At 43.3% G+C, this 20931-nt stretch overlaps 1 protein-coding gene and 1 non-coding gene across 4 annotated transcripts in view; one reads left to right on the top strand and one right to left on the bottom strand.

Annotated features, from left to right (window-relative positions):
• GRIP1 (glutamate receptor interacting protein 1) overlaps positions 1-17173 on the top strand; it is a 338518-nt gene extending 321345 nt beyond the window's left edge. Inside the window, exons 23-24 of one of the 3 annotated variants that reach the window (XM_025403428.1) lie at positions 10997-11143; positions 15376-17173. In XM_025403428.1, coding sequence (XP_025259213.1) covers positions 10997-11143; positions 15376-15603 — 375 coding nt within the window. In that variant the 3' untranslated portion in view covers positions 15604-17173. The remainder of the gene's footprint in view (positions 1-10996; positions 11144-15375) is intronic. The other 2 variants (XM_025403429.1, XM_025403427.1) reach the window with 2 other exon arrangements.
• A 1563-nt stretch (positions 17174-18736) lies between these two features.
• Positions 18737-18841, bottom strand: LOC112635716. The gene has a single exon (XR_003122049.1). It is a non-coding gene; the product is annotated as a small nucleolar RNA U13 (small nucleolar RNA).
• Positions 18842-20931: the final 2090 nt, after the last annotated feature.

Below are 20931 nucleotides of genomic sequence, written 5' to 3'. Positions count from 1 at the left end.
ATTTTTACATAAGATAAAATAATTATAGAGTATAGGTAGGGAGGAGTCAGATACGCATTTTTCTCAGGTGAGCAGAGGGATGACTTTGAGTTCCATCCTTTGTCCCATATTTGTGAAGATAAGCTGTCAATTTACTTTGTCGGGTGAAATTCAACTGAACTGCTTTAAAGATCTCAGGGCCCACCAGGAATTTCCTTGTGGGCAAAATATGAGAAAGGTATATAGCTATCTATGTAGGAACAAGATGGGAAGGAGGTTTGTGGGACCCAGTGCCCAGCTTCACTGTTTCCTTTGGCTTAGTGAGTTTGAGGTCCTAAGATTTGAATTTTATTTTCCTTTCACACCTCAACTATTTATCATTTCTTTTTTTTTTTTCTTTCTTTTTTTTTTTTAAAGACGGAGTCTTGCTGTGTCACCCAGGCTGGAGTGCAGTGGTGCGATCTTGGCTCACAGCAACCTCCACCTCCTGGGTTCAAGCGATTCTCCTGCCTCAGCCTCCCAAGCAGCTAGGATTACAGGTGCGTGCCACCATGCCCAGCTAATTTTTGTATTTTTAGTGGAGATGAGGTTTCACCATGTTGGCCAGCCTGGTCTCAGACTGGTTGGTCTCAAATTCCTGACCTCATGATCCACCTGCCTTGGCCTCCCAAAGTGCTGGGATTATAGGGGTGAGCCACCACGCCCATCACATTTAAAATTTTCTCTTTTAGTGATTTTGAAATATACATTATTATTAACTGTAGTCAACTTGCAGTTTAGTGGATCACTGGAACTTATTCCTGCCAACTAACCAACTTTGTACCCATTGACCAGTGTCTCCTCTTTACCCCAGCCTCTGGTAACCACCATTCTGCTTTCTGCTTCTGTGAGTTCAACTTTTTCAGATTCCACACATAGGCGAGATCATACAGTATTTGTCTTTCTGTGCCTGGCTTATTTCATTTAACATTTAACATTTTCATTTAACATAATGTCCTCTAGGTTCATCTACATTGCCACAAATGACAGAATTTCCCAAAAAACACAATTCTTATGTAAATGACTGGCTCATGTCAAAAAATGTTTATTTAACTCATTAGCGAGGAATGGTAACAGGATGGCAAAGCTTGTTTAAAGAGGCATAAGGAAGGCCAGGTACAGTGGCTCACACCTGTAATCTCAGTACTTTGGGAGGCTGAGGCAGGAGGATCACTTGAGCCCACAAGTTAAACACCAGCATGGGCAATATAGTGAGACCCTGTGTCTACAAAAAATAATTAAAAAAAGAAAAAGCCAGGTGTGGTGGTACGCACCTGTGGTCCCAGCTAAGGAGGCTGAGGTGGGAGGATCACTTGAGCCTGAGAGGTCAAGCCTGCAGTGAGCCACGACCTCACCACTGCACTCCAGCCTGGGCGACACAGCAAGACCCTGTCTCAAAAAAAAAAAAAAAAAAAAAAAAAAAAAGAGGGATAAAGAAACTTTATATATATATATTATGTACATATATATATGTATATATGTGTGTGTGTGTGTATATATATAAAGTTAGTGGGACATATGTATATATGATATATGGTGTATCAGTCAGTGGGGAAAAGAAATGTTGGAATAAGGTTTCTAAGTTGGAATCAAAGCTGCCCAATAACTTGTCGGGAAATAAAATCAAAGCCTTTGAGGTTATCTTTTCTGAGGGGAGAAATGTTTTGCATCTCTACCAGACAGAACTCAATTTGTATCTTACCACTTTTCTACAAGTTGCCATCCACTTTTGCAGAGTCTGAGCTCTAAGCAAGAGAAACAATGAGAATTGCCATCCCCTAGACTCAGACACCCCTGTGGCAGGCTCACTAGTGTCTAGTGTGCCTTATTTCTCAGAGCTTGATCATACATCTTATTGCTTCTGTCCTGGACCCACCACCACCTCTCTTCAGAAATCTTAATAGCTTCTCTTCAGTCTGATTCTGGCCTGGGACCATTCATCCCGCCCTGATATCCTTATGCATCTCTGTTGTGATCAAACATGTTTATTTCTAGCTTGTAAGTTTGTGTATTATCTGTAGGATGTTCACTTATAGACGGTGTACTTTCTGAAGGTCACTCCATTTCCCTGATGCCCAGATTCTTGGAGAACAGTCCTATCGTCCTCCTCCTGCACTGTTGTTCTGCCATATGACTTGTCAGGCAGGGGTATAGTAAAGATTAAATTGAAGGCTGGGCGCAGTGACTCACGCCTGTAATCCCAGCATTTTGGGAGGCTGAGGCGGGTGGATCACTTGAGGTCAGGAGTTGGAGACCAGCCTGACCAACATGGAGAAACCCCGTCTCTACTAAAAATACAAAATTAGCCAGGCATGGTGGTGCAGGCCTGTAATCCCAGCTACTCAGGAAGCAGAGGTAGTCAGGAAGCGGAGGCAGGAGAATTGCTTGAACCCGGGAGGCAGAGGTTGTGGTAAGCTGAGATCACACCACTGGACTCCAGTCTGGGCAAAAAGATTAAATTGGTAACACTCTAGCCCAGGGCATGTCTCTTTGTCTCTCTCAGACGGGGTACTTCCTTGTCCCAGGCTCTTCATAATGTCAGGCATCAGCAGTCTCTACAGTGGGGAAAGAAAATCAAGACAGTTAGCATTCAGTGCAGTGGGAGTTTGGTTAGTAGCAACTTGTCATCCTTCCTGAATGATGCCAGTGTGCCTGGCCCTCAGCCCCACAGGCCCCAAGGGCGGGTGGAGGGTGTGCCACCCACCCAGAGCTGAGGAGGCCCACATGGGCCTGAGAGGAACGGAGGTCAATCTGTTGCAGAGGGAATTGGAAAAAGGGTAAAAGCTGGAGACGGGCCAGGCCAGAGCCAAGCTGGGAGCTAGAACACAGAGGCTGAGTCAAGAGGGGTGCTGTTAGCAGGCAGCAGGCAGGCCTGAGCAAAGACACCCACAACACAGACTCCGCCGCAGCCGGCCAGCTTGATGGTGGCTGGGGCAAGTGCAAAGGACCAGCAGTGGAGCTGGCAATAACTAGGGGACCAGCTGCTTACTTGCGGCTTGGTTTATCTCCTGGAGAATTTGGAGAATGATCTAGGTCTTTTGTTTTTGTTACTACGTGAACCAATAGATGTGTGAAGGTGCTCTGGGATGAATGAGAAAGGCAGCACCTAAATCTGCCACAGATCTTAAAAACTGTGCGACTTTTTTGGTTGGGACTCAGCTCCCCAAGGGCCAGGGTAGCCCCTGGCTTGCTTACACTTACGGCCAAAATCCCAGCTACTGATTCTCTCATTGTTGAGCCCTCATTTTTTCCAGCTCTTGGTGCCACATTGTTGCCAGAATGCAGCAGGAGGTGGCATTTGGAGCAGCTGTTCCTTTCTCTCCTCAGCTAAGGAGACTCCCCAGACAGGAGGGCAGCAGCTGCTTTCTGACCCAATTCCTCTGCAAACCCCTGAGTTTCTAATGGTATAAACTGAGATTGTTCTTCTTGGGCTGCAAGCTTCCAGTTTGGAAGACTGTATTCTATTTCGTTTTCTTCCAGCGCCATAGATAGTGTAGGATTGTCCTCAAAACTGACATTACTTAAATTGTCAGAGTTAAAGGAATGGGGCTACCCCAGTGGTATCTGTCACGAGTAAACCAAAATGCCTGGTGATTTACAGGAAAACTATCTCTGAGAAGTAGGTGTCAGTTTGGTCCTTAAGGCCATTGGGACAAGGGAGTGAGCCATAGGGAGCTGTCAGAGCTTGAGGACTCCTTCTGGGATGGCTGTCACTTGCCATGACTTGCTCCAGAGAGCAGATGCAATTGCCCTTCAAAGCCAAGTGGGGCGAGTTGGCTCTGCAGCTAAAGCCTTTCACATGTGTCAAAATCGAAAACATAAGTATCGGGTTTCTGATCTTGGCCTTCAGGATGTTGTTCAAACATGTCGGTAGACTTGCTTAGAAATATAAAACAAGGCTGAACATGAATCACGGTGAACCCACCCGGCCTCCTGTGAAAGCTTCGGTTCTCAGGAGGGTTCGAAGCAATTGCAGCACATGCTGACAAATAGTTAAAATTGAACTGAGCTTTGTAGAACTATATCCTAGCCCTGAGTGTTATGTTCTAAGAAGCTCATTGGCTCTTTTAGAACAGAAAAACCTTGCAACTGTTTTCATAGTCCAGGTTCCCCAGAGGCATCCTCTAGTCAGCACAAAAGACAGACCCTACGAGAAAAATTTTGCTTCACATGAGCTAGGGTAGAATGCAAAGCCAACTGACAGGATGGTGAGCCGTAGGAGCATGGAGCAGGACTTTATGCAGATGTTCTTGGAAAGCCACAAAGAGCTCTGATGAGAAGAAACCCAGCGGATATGATTAATTATTCATCTTTAGTTGGTTGGGCAGTTGGAAATGAATAAAGGCTGCCTGACTAGCTAGGAGATTACATGTCCAAAAAAAAAAAATCATGATTTGGTGGAAAGAACACAGCAAATGAGGTCAGATAGTCTAGTCTTGAATCCTGGTGCTTCTGCATTCTAGCTGGACAAGTCAGTCCATCAACTTTTTCAAGGTTCAGTATCCTCATTCATGGAAAGGCAATGAATTTGCTGCACAGAGGTGTTGGAAGATCAAAAGCAATCATATGTAAGAAAGTAACTGGATAAGAGATTCATTTCCAGGGGTAGGGAGAAGTATGAACTTACACCTCAGAATCCTTAGAATTATTTTTGCACAGGAAATAAATCCAAGGTAACCACTATCAAACTCCAGGTAAACAGGGCTGTATGGCACAATTCATTGTTACTGGTTTCAGAACAGCCCCCCGTGCTCCCTATTTTTGTTAATTATTGATTTCTAGAATCTTTTATGTAGTTTTAAAATAATTTTATTTTTGTTAATTTGCCATTACTAGGCTATTTCCAGGAGAACCATAGAGCTGGCTATTAAAATTCAGTATCCTTTAACCTTGGGAGATGTCCCTGGAGAAACAGATTACTTTTAGATTTAAACTATTTATTAGCCTCTCATCCTGAAGAGTTTTCCATCAACTCTTCAACTCTGAGGCTCAGAAAAACCAAGGCTCTCTGCCAATAACTGTGACCTTGAAGTTAATGAGCTACTCTGCTAACTGACTGTGGTTGGCACTCATCTCTAATGCTTTGGTTAGTGTACTACCATTGGTTGGTGTTGGTAGTTTTGGGTGCCACTCTTCCTCGTGCCCCTTGTGGGTTCTGGCCTGTGGTGCAAACACCCAGAATCACAGGCCAATAGAGTCATGATGAACTTCACTATTATTCCAGTCCCACACCAAGTGTTTCCTCAAATGCAAGGATTCTGGTTTACTATGTTGGAAAACATGCCTCAGATCTAAGACCAAAGTGAGTTTCCTCGCTCCCATTTAAAGCTTAAGATTTAGCACCCTCACATGTGGGTGCATCTCAAGGATATGGCTAGGCCTGCAGAGCAGAAGCTGATGCACTTTACCAACCAGCCATAGGCACAGAGTCTGCAGGACTGCACCCCTGAACCTAGTTGCAAGTGGAACGGAGATAGCAAGGAGGATGCCCCACCCTCTAGGAATGGTGGTGACGGTCCCTGCCCCAGGTGTGTTGCTTGCCATGGGGAGAAAACATGGCTAAGAACAAAGACAGAAAAGGGGCAAAAGGGCAAGAGATCCCACAGATAAAGTCAGAGTGGGACATAAGCAGGAACCTCGGGCAAAGAGATTTCACCCAGTAGTAAACAGGGTCCGAAGAATGTCAGTCTATTACCAATCCTAATAACTACTAGCCTCCTTCTCATGTTTTCCCTTCCCCCACTATTCCTCCTCTTCATCCCTTTGAGAAAGCAGCGTGGAGATAGAAGGAAAAGGACTAGAATAGGCCAGGTGCGGTGGCTCACGCCTGTAATCCCAGCAATTTAGGAGGTCCTGGCAGGAGGTCAGGAGGTCATTTGAGGACAGGAGTTCAAGACCAGCCTGGCCAACATGGCGAAACCCTGTCTCTGCTAAAACTATAAAAATTAGCCAGGCAGGAGTGGCATGCGCCTGTAATCCCAGCTACTCGGGAGACTGAATCAGGAGACATCGCTTGAGCCTGGGAGGTGGAGGTTGTAGTGAGCCGAGATCGCGCCACTGCATTCCAGTCTGGGTGACAGAGTAAGACCCTGTCTCAAAAAAAGAACAAGAAAAAAAAAGGACTAGAATAGAATATAAATCAACAATATTTCCTCCAGTGAAGGCTCCTTGGAGGAATGGCTGATTCCAGATCGGAGATAGGAACTATTCATGGTGAGTCATATTTTGTGCCGGAAAGTAAAGAAGTGACCAAAACCAGTGGATCCTATCAAAAGGACGCAGGAGTCAACATGAAAGACTTCCTGTGGCCAAAGATGAGAACATTTGAGCATCCAAAAGAATAATGATGCAACTCATTGAAATGCATTGAATAGGCCAGGCGCAGTGGCTCACGCCTATAATTCCAGCACTTTTGGAAGGCCAAGGTGTGCAGATCACTTGAGATCAGGAGTTCAAGACCAGTCTGGCCAACATGGCAAAACCCCATCTCTACTAAAAATATAAAAATTAGCCGGGCGTCGGGGCAGGCACCTGTAATCCCAGCTACTCAGGAGGCCGAGGCACGAGAATTGCTTGAACCTGGGAGATGGAGGTTTCAGTGAACCAAGATCATGCCACTGCACTCCAGCCTGGCCGACAGAGTGAGACTCAGTATCAAAACAAAAACAAACAAAAAATGCATTGAATATATCAAAATTTATAGGTTCATATTGATCCCATCCCCCGCTTCCCCACACACAAATTCTCATTGGGCCACCATTCAAAGTATTTAGTGAACAAATTCCCTGTTCTGAAATTGAAAGGAAAGAATTAGTATTCATTCATTCTGCCCTTCTTGTAAAAGATGTACTTCAGAGTAACAAGGCAGCACTAATTGATGAAAGAGAATTCTCCTTTATAAAATCATTTTAGCTAATAAATAGAGAAGATATTAATAGGATTAGAAAAAGATTATCGCTTTACAACCCCTAATGAAATTTTGATTCAGATAGTGATCAATAAATAAAATCATTAGATTAAAGATTGATGAGAACCCTTACAATAGCGGAATGAGGCTGTCATCACCTGAACCCACCCAAAGTAGGACAACTAGACATGATGTGATAGGAAGCACTGTGCCACCTGTGAATTGTTCCTGCCCCCACCCCCACTACAAAGCTAACCTTGACTGAAATCAAGCATTTAGCGTTAACTTCCATTCAGAGAAATGTGGGAGACAGAGGAACATGCTACAGAGCAAATGACACAGTGTCAGCAATAGATCAGCAGCACAAGGGGAAGGACGAGAACCCGCCATGGGTAAGAGGAGAATTAACAGACTTAACACAGATGTAGTGTGTGAACTTTGTTGGAATTCTGACTTAAGCAAGCCAACTTAAAAAAATTTTTTTGAGGCCGGGCACAGTGGCTCACACCTGTAACCCTAGCACTTTGGGAGGCCAAAGCAGGCAGATCACTTGAGCTCAGGAGTTCAAGACTAGCCTGGTCAACATGGCGAAACCCTGTCTCTACTAAAAACAGAAAAATTAGCTAGGTGTGGTGGCGCATGCCTGTAACCCCAGATACTCAGGAGGCTGAGACAGGAGAAGTGCTTGAACCCGGGAGGCAGTGAGCCAAGTTGCAGTAAGCTGAGGTCACGCCACTGCACTCCTGCCTGGGTGACAAAGTGAGACCCTGTCTCAAAAAAGTAAAAATAAAATGAAAAAATCATTTTTGAGACAATTGGGGAAATTATAGTGGCTATCAGGTAAGAAGAGTTGCTGCTGCCAGTAAATTGATGATGTGGAGGTTATGAAAGAAAGTGATCATATTTTTTGGAGGTGTATACTGAAGTATGTAGGAGTGAAATGACATGCAGACTGGTGTTTGCTTGAAAACACTCCCCCGAAGAAGAGAAGGATAGCTGAAGGAAACATGGCAAACTCTTGATGGTTGTTGGATCTGAGTGGTGAATAGATGGGTGTTCCAACCTCTCTAGAATATGTATGAAATTTTCACTAAGAATGTTTTCAGAAATCTCCTATCTTGCCTAAGGCAAAAACATAATTGTGGAGCAGCCTAAATATTCCTCTCTGCAATGAGTATTTATTAAGCAACTGTGTGCTAAGCAAGGAGAGACTGTGCCATGGCAAGATCTAAGCTTTGCCATCAGAAGCCTTGATTTGAGCCGATTCACTGTTGCCATCAGTTTGATCCTGGGCAAGTTGCTATTTCTCTTTGAACTTTCATTTCCCTGTCTGTATATGATCTGCTCCACAAACTGGTAGAGACAGTAATATCTCTTTGCTTTCTAAACTGCTCACTCAACTCCCACAGGCCTTACTAGCAAGAAGTCTAGCATCCCCTGTTGGAGGACCTTCCCCCTCTCTTCTTCACTGTCTGGGAATCTGGGTCTCCTCAGCCCACAGGTAGGCAGGCCTGGCCCTGGTACCAGAAGTGCCCTCCCTCTCATGGCCACACAGTGTCAACTTTGGAGCTTTGTCCTGCCTAGCTACTCTGTCACGGGACAGCTTTGCTGATTCCCAGCATGGCCTTGGGTGAGGGGTGAAGGGATGGCTGGAACCCCAGAATTAAATCTCTCTTAGTTCACACTCTCTTTCTCTGCAATGACTTATAAAGGGACAGGACATCATGACTGATCCTCAGCCTCATAAATTGCAGGACAAGCCCTTTCTATCTGACAAAATACTAACCCCACTATGTGGCAGGTGCTGCCTTAGGGGCTTGAGATACATCCATGGGCAAAAAGGACCCCTACCGCCCTCAAGGAGCTGGGGAGTGGGGATCTGCCCCAAACCCGAGCCCAGGCCACCAGCAAAGTCTTCCCCTCTCCCCCTGGTGAGTATTGCTTTGGAAGGTAGGGGTGCTCTCAACCACACGGTGTGAACCTAACCTACTTCTCCCCAAGCATCACCAGTGAGCATGTTAGATGAGCGATGGGTGGTGGGGCCAGTGCAGGGGGTGCTGGGTGTTACTAGGCTACACACACACACACACACACACACAACCCCGCACACCCTTTATGTAGTAAAGTAGGGCTCTATCCTTGTATAACTTAGTGCAGACTGAGAAACCTTTATATCTGTCACCTCTTAAAATGAAGACTCTTACCCATCTTACAGAATCATTATGAGGATTAAATCAGATTTCTTCACTGGGCTGTGCTCATAAAGGTTGTGTTTTGCTCAGTGCTCTACTTTTTTTTTTCACTCTATCCTGTGAAATATATTCTCAGTCCCTAAAACAGTCCCTGAGGCATAGTAGTGTCCAGTATGTGCACACATACACACACACACACACACTCACATGCACACACAGTGATGGAATGAGCCTGCGAAGAGGGTCATCTCAGGAAACATTAGCTCTGCAGATTCTCAGTCGGTCCAGGGTGGGTCTGAGACTGCATTTCCACTGGCTCCTGAGGGTGGCTCCTGTCCAGGAGGACACTGAAAGTGATGAGGCCGAGAGGTGCATGTTGAGTGGCAGGAGAGTGGAACCATTAGGCACTTGGTGTCTGGAGTCTGTCAGATATGTCCCCACCATTCTTACCTTTGTGGCCTTGGGTGGGTTACATAACCCCAGTGAAATTGAATTTCCTCACCTCTAATATGGCAATAACCACTAGGACTGCCTGGTGAATAGTATTGACCCAATCAGCTTGATATTTTAGCTCTCTGTCCAGTAAAATAAAACCCCACACACTGACCACTTTTGTATTGCCTTCAGAATGCCATAGCCCTCTGAAGTAAAATCACTGGGTAGAAACAAAGATCCTTGCTTTAAGAGTTTTAACCTTCACATTTGCCCCGTATAGCTCTGATTTTGTTTTTTTTTGTTTTTTACTATTTTACAATAATATTTTCATGCTTTAGCTGGATAAAAACAAATATATATATTATATATATGTGTGTATATATATATAATTACAGTAGAAAATTAAGCCTGACCATTGCTTGAAGTCTTTGTGGAGGGCATCTGGCACAACTCAATAAAACCCGTGGCCCCCTCAAAGCGTTAACTGAGCATCAAGTGCTGAGTGTGCTGCTGGGCACAATGCCCAGCACAGTGAGAGCTTGGGGACTGCTGCATATTCATGTGTGTGCCTCTTCCTCTTGTTCACTGCTGTTTCTGGCACCCCATGCTGTGCTTACAATATGGTAGGAGCTCAATAAATATTTGATGAATATACAAATGATTAGTTATTTTAGCCTCAGATGAACACTCACAGGTGGTCAGGTGGAGGAGTGAGGGCTGGTGGAGGAGTGAGGCTTTGGCCAGCTGTAGTTGGCCTCAGGAGCAGAGAGACCCGGGGCGGCAGGGGGCCCGCAGCACTCAGGGTAGATGCCTTCAGTTACCAAATCAAACCCTAGACAAATGCTGAGGGAGTGAGTTAAGCCAAGGCACAGAGCAAGGGTGTTGTCATAGAAACACATTCAGGTCTTTTACATAGTGTTCTGTGATGGTGCTCATTGGGGGTTCCAGAGCAAATAAAAGGATGAACTTCATGGTACTTGCCCAAAGAGAGGATACGCCAAGCACTGTGCTTAGCAGAGCACCAGGCAGGAGTGGGGAGGAAGGAAAGGCCTTTGGCTTATTCCCTGACATCTCAGCAGTTGTAAAGGGCTGCTGCGGGCAGCTCCTCTGACCAGGGGTTGCCCCAGGAAAATAGTAGAAGTCAACATGCCCTGGGGAAGTTCTCTCCTGTATCCCCCTGATGACGACTGCAAAGGAGGAAGGGAGGACCCAGACATTCCATTTCTCCTCATTTGTCAGTTCTGGTTGGGACTTCATAAAGTCCAAGGATATTCTTGGAGTGGGAAAAAATGCTGCAGGATTCGTGCGGGGAGCTGACTGATGCTGATATTACAAATCCATGATGTGACTAAAAGTCGTGTGAAAAGATTGATCATCAAGAAGTTGCAGAAGGAAAAGTCTCCAGCCCAGCTAAATGTTCCCATCCCACTTTCTCTGTCTTCAGGTGACCTTGTACAAGGACTCTGACATGGAGGACTTTGGGTTCAGTGTAGCAGATGGCTTGCTGGAGAAAGGAGTGTATGTCAAAAATATTCGCCCAGCTGGGCCAGGAGATCTTGGTGGCTTAAAGCCATATGACAGGCTCTTACAGGTAAGACCTCACGTGGAATTTTAATTCCTTGCAAGTAATTTGTCACTAGGAGTTTCCTCTACATCCTCCTGCATATTTGGGGCCCTTTGCTCTTTTCCCTTTCAGCCTTTGTCATCCAGATTATGGAATCAGTAGAAGCAAACAGCTGAATAAAGAATTTTCAGCACTGGTAAATTCTAACCCAGCCCCCAAAGTTCTGTGGTTTCTTATCAGTTTTTTTCAGCACTGAGCTCAGAGCCATCTTTCCCAGTCTCACGCTCATTTCTCAGACCCCACCCAACCACTGGTCACCTCCCACCATCACACAGTAGTCCCGTAAATTTGACGTAGTTATCCGACTCCAGGCACCCAGTCTAGTCCTTCCTACCACTCGTCTTCTACATGACCTACAAGGCCTCAGGGATTTGGCCTCTCCTTACCTTGCCAGCATCTTGTCTTACCTCTTCATTCATTCATTCATTCATTCATTCATTCATTCATTCATTTATGAGACAGAGTCTCGCTCTGTCACTGGAGTGGAGTGGCATGATCTCAGTTCACTGCAACTGCCACCTCCCAGGTTCAAGACATCCTCCTGCCTCAGCCTCCCAAGTAGCTGGGATTACAGGTGCCTTCCACCACACGCAGCAAGAATGCAATTTGCTAACTAATTAGAGGGTTGATGACGGACCTTTTGAGGTTGATGGAAAGTTACAATCTTTTTTCCTTTTTTTTTTTTTTTTTGAGACAGAGTCTCACTCTGTCTCTCAGGCTGGAGTGCAGTGGCACGATCTCAGCTCACTGCAACCTCCACCTCCTGCATTCAAGTGATTCTCCTGCCTCAGCCTCCCAAGTAGCTAGGATTACAGGTGCATGCCACCATGCATGGCTAATTTTTGTATTTTTAGTAGAGACCGTGTTTCACCAGGTTGGCCAGGCTGGTCTCACACTCCTGACCTCAAGTGATCCACCCTCCTCGGCCTCCCAAAGTGCTGGGATTTTAGATGTGAGCCACTGTGCCCAACCTCTTCATTTACTCTCTAGCTTCAGCTGGATTTGTTTCAGGAATGGTGTATGCTGCCACCTCCTGGCCTTTGCACCTGCTGTGCCCTGAGCTTGTGGCACTTCTCTGCTAAACATGCACAGGTTCTTTCCCTGCTCCTTCCTTGACTTCAGGTACCTGCTCACATGCTGCCACTTAAACCTCTCTGTTTAAAAGGGCCCTTCCTGCCTCTCCATTCTTCACAGTGCCTCATTGGTTCGCAGTACAGCCAGAGATGATGCTAGTTATTTGCTTAGTCTGTGTTGCCCACTAGAATGTAACTCCATGAAGGTTGCGATTTTACTTTCCACTCTATTCTCAGTTCCAAGAACAATGCTGTCACATAACAGTGCTCAGTACTGTGCAGCAGAATAGAAGCGCATTGGCTCTGAGCCTTATACACGCTTCCCTTTCTCTGAATGCTCTTCTAATCCCTAGGCCTTACCTGCCTCACTCCGACTCAACTTTTTGGTCTCACATAGATCAGCGATTCCCATCCTTGATTGAAAAAATGAAATCACCTAGAGAATGTATCCCAATGTTCAGATCAAATGGCAGACCAATTAAACCAGTGACTTTAGGAGAGAGATACAGCATCGGTGTGTTTTTACACCTCCCCCAGTGATTCCAACGAGCAGCCAAATTGACAATCACTCGTTTAGAGGACTTCCCTTCAAAGCCCAACTTCACCAGACATCACCCAACCTCCTTTACCTCACGTCTGGACTAGGGGTCCCTCCTATACAGAATAGCAGCTTTTTCTTTTGGTAGAATTTACATTATTAAAACTGCCTGTTTGGAGGTTGCAGTGAGCTGAGATCACGCCACTGCACTCCAGCCTGGGCGCAGAGTGAGTCTCAAAAAAAACAAAAACAAAAACAAACAAAAACACCTTCCTGTTTCCTTGCATATACTCCCCAGCAGATTGTAAACTTTTTGAGAACAGGATAGTATCTTATTCTCTCATTTACCGTTATATGGTGTTTGATATCTCAGTATCTCTCTCAATATCTGAAACCAAAAAGCTGAACCTTGCTTACTTAATATAGTAACATTGTGGTCAGGTAGAGTTTTATTTAGGAAAGCAGATTTCTGAGCTTATGTGCAGTTTTTGGGAAGGGCATTTTGCAGGAAAATGGAGCAGCTTGAAGTCAGTCTTAGCAGTGTACTCACCTGGAAACAGTCTGTCACCAAACAGCTAACTTTCAAAGCAGGAGGCTGCCACGGATTGGTTAGCTTTCAGAGATGTGTTCACTGAAGCATGTTGTCACTGATCAATTTGATAGTTCTGGAACAATTCTGGTGATGATTTTTACTATGGCAACAGAACAATTAGTCTTATCCTAGGAGTTTGGGGACACTTTGTTTTCCATAGACATGCTAATATTTGCTGAATGAATAACTATGGATAAGTTACTTACCCTCTATATGAGTGTCTTCCTAATCCATAAATTAGAGCTAGGCGTACTCTCATGGAAGCTGAGGCTGTAAAAGTAGACTACATTCAGATTATAAAGGACCTTGAATGTGATGCTAAAGCTCTTGAACTTTATGCTGAAGGCATATTAATTTCTTAAGCAGGATAATGATATAATTGGTAACATAGAAAGGCAAGACAATATTATTGTGGGTGTATCGGGGATGGGTTAGGGAAGGGAAGATCACAGGCAAGGAGACCAGGTAGGGGTAGGTAAGATAAGACACCTGTTTCAGAACTAATGAGTCTTTAATATTTTCAGCACATCGTGATAGAGCAGTCTGGGAAGCATTTGGTGGTTTGGATCTGTTGGTGAGGAGAGATGATAGAGCCAGAGTTAAAGATTTAGGATACTGAATCTTTAGTGGGGTTTAGGACAAGTTGCCCTTGGTGGCTTTATAACAAAGAAGAGAAGAGAACCCAGGATGTATTCTAACAATAACAAAATGTATGTATGTATGTATGTATTTGAGACAGAGATTCTCTCTCGTCACCTAGGCTGGAGTGCAATGGCGTGATCTTGGCTCACTGCAACCTGTGCCTTCCAGGTTCAAGCAATTCTCCTTCCTCAGCCAGCTCCCGAGTAGCTGGGATTACAGGCACCCACCACAATGCCTGGCTAATTTTGTATTTTTAGTAGAGATGGAGTTTCACCATTTTGGGCAGGCTGGTCTCAAACTCCTGACCTCAGGGGATCTGCCCGCCTCAGCCTCCCAAAGTACCGGGATTACAGGCATGAGCCACCGTGCCTGGCCACAATAACCAAATGTAAAGGACAGGAAGAAATAAAGGCAGGAAAGGACTGAAAGCAAGCAGTTAAAATGGTAAAAGGATCAAAACAAAGTGGGGTTGTAGAATCAAGGAAGGAGAGTTTTAAGGGTGAGGAGCTGTCAGGAGTGGCAAATGCTAAACACCAAGGAGGATGTGAACTCCAGAACATTCCTGGATTTGACAAGTGGGGTCATTTGCCAGAATGACCATGTGTCGGGGGGACCTGAAAAAACTGAGGAGAGAATGGGAGGTCAAGGAGTAGAACCGGCATGTGGGTGATTGTAAAAACTTTTGTTGGTGAAGAAGCAGAAATGGAAGAAGATGGGTGCATGTATAAGCTGAAGAGGGAATAAGCTCATTCTTTAAAAAAAAAAAATTCTTATTCTTAGTAGAGACAGGGTCTCACTATGTTGCCCAGGCTGGTCTCAAACTCCTGGCATCAAGCGATCCTCCCATCTTGGTCTCCTCAAGTGCTGTGATGACAGGTGTGAGCCACTGCACCTGGTGGAGCTCACTTGTAAGAGAGGTAGTTCAGCATCGTGATTCAGAGCACAGGCTTTGAGATCAGCCAGTTGGCCTGGGATTACATCCTATGACCCTTACCAACTACTGATCTAAGGCAAAGCTCTTAACCTCTCTGTGTCTTGCTTTTCTCATCTGTAAATTAGGGATAATATTCAGCACTTGGAGCACCCCCACTGTGGGTGGGGCCACCTGCTTGGCATGAGGATAGGTAGGATGTGTATGTCTTCCTTGCCCTTGAGAGTCTTACAATTTACTGGTAGACAATGGCAAGGGAGCCAGTAGCCATGTCACAGCATAGTCAGAGCAAGGATAGACCTCATGGTGCTCATTTTAGCACCTTCATGACTTCAAACAACTTGTTGCACCTGAAATGTTCCTCTGGGTTTTGGGAATTATGGTTACAATGACAATTCAAAATGGCTCTTCTTGACCTTTCAGGTGAACCATGTCCGAACCAGAGACTTTGACTGCTGCCTTGTTGTGCCCCTCATAGCAGAATCCGGGAATAAGCTGGACCTGGTTATTAGTAGAAACCCACTGGCTTCACAGAAGTCTGTAGACCAACAGAGTCTACCAGGAGATTGGAGTGAACAGAACAGTGCTTTTTTCCAGCAGCCTAGCCACGGTGGTAATTTGGAGACACGAGAACCCACTAATACATTATAGCAACGCTTTTTATAAAGCAGGACAAAAGACAATATCTACATGGTGCTAAAAATCCCTTTAAGATTTCTGTGACATTTGAAGCACAGATAATCACGTGGCATTAACTGCAAGCACAGGGGTCTTTTAAATCTCTCTCATGGCTCATGTTCACTTCCCTTTTCAAGTTGAAGAGGTTTCTTTTTTGGTGACCACTATGGTACATGGTGGGCAATGCCCTGCCAGGCCCAATGGTAGAGAAAAATAGGCCGTCTCCCCAACTCTACAATTAACATCAGAGGAAATTTTTTACAAGTTCATCTTACTATCACTTTTTAAAAAGAGAAACATCTGTTTGAAAATATTCTCTGTGATAATTTCCTTAATTCACTTTGAAATCAGTTTCTTACTATGAAGTCATTAATGTAAGAACTTGACCAACAAGGCTTTTCTTCTCATAGGCTGGCTCTACTAGGGGAACTAGTGTTTGGTAAACTGCTGGGACTGCCACAATGGGAGGGGTACAGGTATAAAATTAAGTTATCTTAAAATGTTTCAGCAATGATGCACGTAGGAGACCATAATAGGTGGTGGTAAATGTTTTGCCCAAGTATAGGAATGATTTTAACTAAGATGTATGCTATTCCCTATGCAACAAATTATCAAACAGGATATGTCTTGTGACCTGTTTTTTTTTTTAAGGACACATTTTTAATAGCTGAAAATCTCTGATAATGAATTAGAGGGTGTAGTAAACACGAGAATTAGTTATATTATCTTATTTTTAAAATTCAAGACTAAGAACTTAAGAAAGAATGAAGAGTCTATTAAAATGAGGTTCATCTTAATGATAGGCAAACCAAACTCATACTGCTTGACATGTTTTGAAAACTGGTAATATTGAGGGTGTACAGCACATGTACTTAAAAATGACACTGGGCTATCTTTTGTTCTGAGCCATGCCACTTACCGAAATTGTAAATACATTTTTCACAAATGCATTGCCAATTATTACCATCCCTCAAAGCAATAAATTGTGACAGTTGCTTTAAATGTTTGTCAGCAACTGTTTTCATTTGTTCAGATATTTTGAATAGCTACACTAATAACTGTTATTTGGTGAATATAAAAAACTAGATCTGTATATTGATGGTAGACTCTCCATATTGAAATAATTATTTTCCAAACGTTCATTTTGGTCAATAATTCAAACTACCACTTAGGCAAAGCATTTGAACACTGTGTCCTTTGTTTAAGGAAATAAAAATCACCTTTCTTTTTGTGCAAAAAAAAATATTATTTCAATCACATTTCAGAACCGCCAGGGCAAGAAAGTATAAAGCAGAATCATGTTAAGAAAAAAGAAAAAAAGATCATGAGTCACTTAAATATGTATTTTTATTTGTAACAAACAAGTATTAAACTGTAAAGTATTTTTGTACAAATTTAATACTTTAATAGCATGGTATTTATCGTCTATGTATGGTTTTGGGGAATTCAAAATTGTTCAAATATTTGTATGGAAAAAATAAAACCCTCTACCAAATGGAATAAACCGTGATTTTAAAAAGCCAAATAAAGAGGACATGCATTATTGGTGTTTTGAATATATTTCAGTGTTCTAGCCTGAGTCCTACACAATTTGTTTTGTTTTGTTTTGAGATGGATTTTCACTCTGTTGCCCAGGCTGGAGTGCAGTGGCACAATTTCAGCTCACTGCAACCCCTGCCTCCTGGGCTCAAGTGATCCTCCTACCTCAGCTTCCCAAGTAGCTGGGATTACAGGTGCCCACCACCACACCTGGCTACTTTTTGTATTTTTAGTAGACATGGGGTTTCACCACATTGGCCAGGCTGGTCTCAAACTCCTGACCTAAAGTGATCCACCTGCCTTGGCCTCCCAAAGTGTTGGGATTACAGGCGTGAGCCACCACATCTGGCCACAATGTTTATTTTTGTATAATTTTCTAAAGGTGAAAGGTTTTCCTATCAACCTGAGAAGCACCACTAAAGAGTAGGAACCTGGGCATTGAAATTGAGTCCAGGTTTCATTTCAGGCTCCAGGCTCTTGTATGACATTTACTCACCATGAATCAGTGTCTCTACCTGAAACTGAAGGTCATGTCTGTACCACAGGATCATTCGGAAGATGAGGAGTGAAATATATGAGAATGGGCTAAAAACACACACAGAAATACCTCCAAAACCAATGGTACATTTACTGTAGGTGACAAGTATTGATCAAGTATCACAACATCCACCTCAGAGAAAATTACATGTATTCTATGAGATATATTTACATAAACTGTTAAAATGTACAAACTTTAATTATGCTACCTTTAAAAATTCACATTCATTTTTATACAGTTGCATTCAGTGTGCCCAGGTTACATTCTGAAAGGCAGAGTATTTTCTAGCAGGAGAGTCTTATGACCCAACTGACAATCTGTTATTGCAAAAATCTAAGCAACTGTTCAAATTTGTATTGCACTCGCCTCACTTCTGCATCAAGAGTGATGCTGAAGCCAATGAAATGTGTAGTTAGAAGAGGCTTTGTGAATAAATGCAAATGAGAAACTATATTTCATGTGAAAGATATTTCAGTTGTAACCAAAACTAAAATGAATCAACAATAGAAAATAGCTGTTAAAAACAAAAAAGCTCTCATGATTTCAGGTAGCACTTTTCAAATATAGTGACCAGGCCAAAGGAAGAGCTAGGGTCAGCCAGTAAGTTCTGAGCACCCCGAGTCCTCTTAAAAAGGGCAGTGACAAACTATGAAATAAAAGGGTTTGGGGCTATGCCACCGGAAGACTGGCAGAAGAAACTGGAGATAAGTAGCCAGATGGGGCAGAAGAGACAAGTCTGAAATATATGAGACTCAGGACTTACGAGCAGAGGTTCCAATGAGGTAGATTTCAGCTTAATATAAGGAAGTAATTTCCAACACTAGTGTTGCAAAGTGGTTTTCACCAAGCAGTAAAGACCTTTAGCATTGGAAATGTGTGTTCTACTGGTGACTGATGGGTGTTCAGCAAATAGTAAGCTGGGGTAGATGACCCTTGCAATTTTCACATGCTGGGATGAAACATTATTTGCTTCCAATTTACATTTTAAAAAGGATACTAGAAGTATCCTCTTTCACTCAAATATTTTTTTTTCATGACCGGTAATGTGCTGGCACCATAACAAGGTTTGAGGGAGGCACATCTCACACGTGTGTGTGAACACCAACGCATCAGGCTTAGGAACTACAAAAGGATCTTAATGAAATCTGAGAGAATTTTGAATCAGGTCAGTTATTTGTATTTTAGCCAATAGTACATTTATAATATAAGAACTACTGCTTTGGAATATTCAGTTACATAGTATTAGTTTCATTGTGTTTTTATGGAAAAAAGGTATTTTCAAGTTCTTCTTGACAATGTGAAGCTTTACCTGAGTCCTATACCCTGAAATATAGCCAGAGTTAAAGAAATTTTATTTCTATAAGGTTGTAGTAACGCCCCTGCCCATCGCCTGCATATTCCAGGAACTGGCTTATTATAAAGAACCATCCTTCCCCAGGTGACTTAGATAAGACTCACAGGTGTTCATCTCCCTTCCCCCGTTTACTTATAACAAAATCAGACACAGACTGCCCTGAAAATTACCATTTTTTGCTTCATAAATGATTAGCTGAATTGCTTGTACTCACTGATCTAGAGAAGATACTAAGCTTCCTTCCCCCAGGCTTTTGAACTTTGACCAACCCTCAATTTAGGCCAGCATACAACACCTCCTTAAGAGGCCCTCCTAAAAGTAATAGGACAAGAGTTAAAATTAATGAAATAGGCAGGGCGCGGTGGCTCAAGCCTGTAATCCCAGCACTTTGGGAGGTCGAGACAGGCGGATCACGAGGTCAGGAGATCGAGACCATCCTGGCTAACGCGGTGAAACCCCGTCTCTACTAAAAAAATACAAAAAACTACCGGGCGAGGTGGCGGGCGCCTGTAGTCCCAGCTACTCAAGAGGCTGAGGCAGGAGAATGGCGTAAACCCGGGAGGCGGAGCTTGCAGTGAGCTGAGATCTGGCCACTGCACTCCAGCCTGGGCGACAGAGCGAATTCCGTCTCAAAAAAAAAAAAATTAATGAAATAGAGAATAGAAAGACAGTAAAGAAAATCAATGAAACCAAAAGTTGGTCCTTTAACAAGATTAAAATTCATAAACTTTTAGTTAACCAAGAGAAAAAGAGACTCAAATGACTAAAATCAGGAATGAAACAGAGGCTTTACTATCAGCCTTACAGAAATTTAAAAAACCATAAAGGAATACTATGATCAACTGTATGTCAGAAAATTTAAAAACATAGATTAAATGAGCAAATTTCTAGAGAAAAACTGTCAAAACTGACTCAAGAAGAAACAGAAAAGCTAAATACACCTATAACAAGTAAAGAGATTCAATCAGTAGCTTTAAAACTTCACATACCAGGCTCAGTGGCTCACGCCTGTAATCCCAGCATTTTGGGAGGCCGAAGCAGCTGGATCACCTGAGGTTGGGATTCGAGACCAGCCTGACCAACACGAAGAAACCCTGTCTCTATTAAAAATACAAAATTAGCTGGGCGTGGTAGTGCATGCATGTAATCCCAGCTACTCGGGAGGCTGAGGCAGAAGAATCGCTTGAACCTGGGAAGTGGAGGTTGTGGTGAGCCGAGATCGTGCCATTGCACTCCAGCCTGGACAACAAGAGCGAAACTCTGTCTCAAAAAACAAAAACAAAACAAAACAAAACAAAACAAAAACTTGGCACAAAGAAAAGTCCAGGGCCAGATTAATTTAAAGAAGAGTTAATACCAATTCTTCACAAACTCTTCCAAAATAGAAGACAAGGGGACACTTCACAACTCATTCTATGTGGTCACTATTACTCTGATACGAAAACCAAACAAAGTCATCACAAGAAAAATAAACTGTAGACTAATATCTGTCATGAATTTCGATGCAAAAGTCCCCAACAAAAAACCAGCAAGCCAAATCCAGCAGCACATAAAAGGATTGTACACTATGACCAAGTGAGATTTACTCCAGGGATGCGTGATTGATTTAACATCCAAAAATTACCACACTGCATCAATAAAGGACAAAACTACATGATCGTCTCAATACATAGAGAAAGGACTTGAGGAAATTCAATGTCCCTTCACAACAACAACCTAGGAATAAAGGAGAATTTCTTCATCTCAATAAAGGACTTAAAAGAAAGATCCACAGCAAACACAGTTAATGGTGGAAGATTTAATGCTTTCTCCCTAATATGATGAACAAGGCAAGGATATTCACTCTTGCCACTTCTATTCAACAATGTAC

This window comes from Theropithecus gelada, chromosome 11 (assembly GCF_003255815.1).
Source record: "Theropithecus gelada isolate Dixy chromosome 11, Tgel_1.0, whole genome shotgun sequence".
Classification (NCBI taxonomy): Eukaryota; Metazoa; Chordata; class Mammalia; order Primates; family Cercopithecidae; genus Theropithecus; species Theropithecus gelada.
Note: the sequence above shows the minus strand (reverse complement) of the source record. Positions and strands in the feature narration are given on the sequence as shown.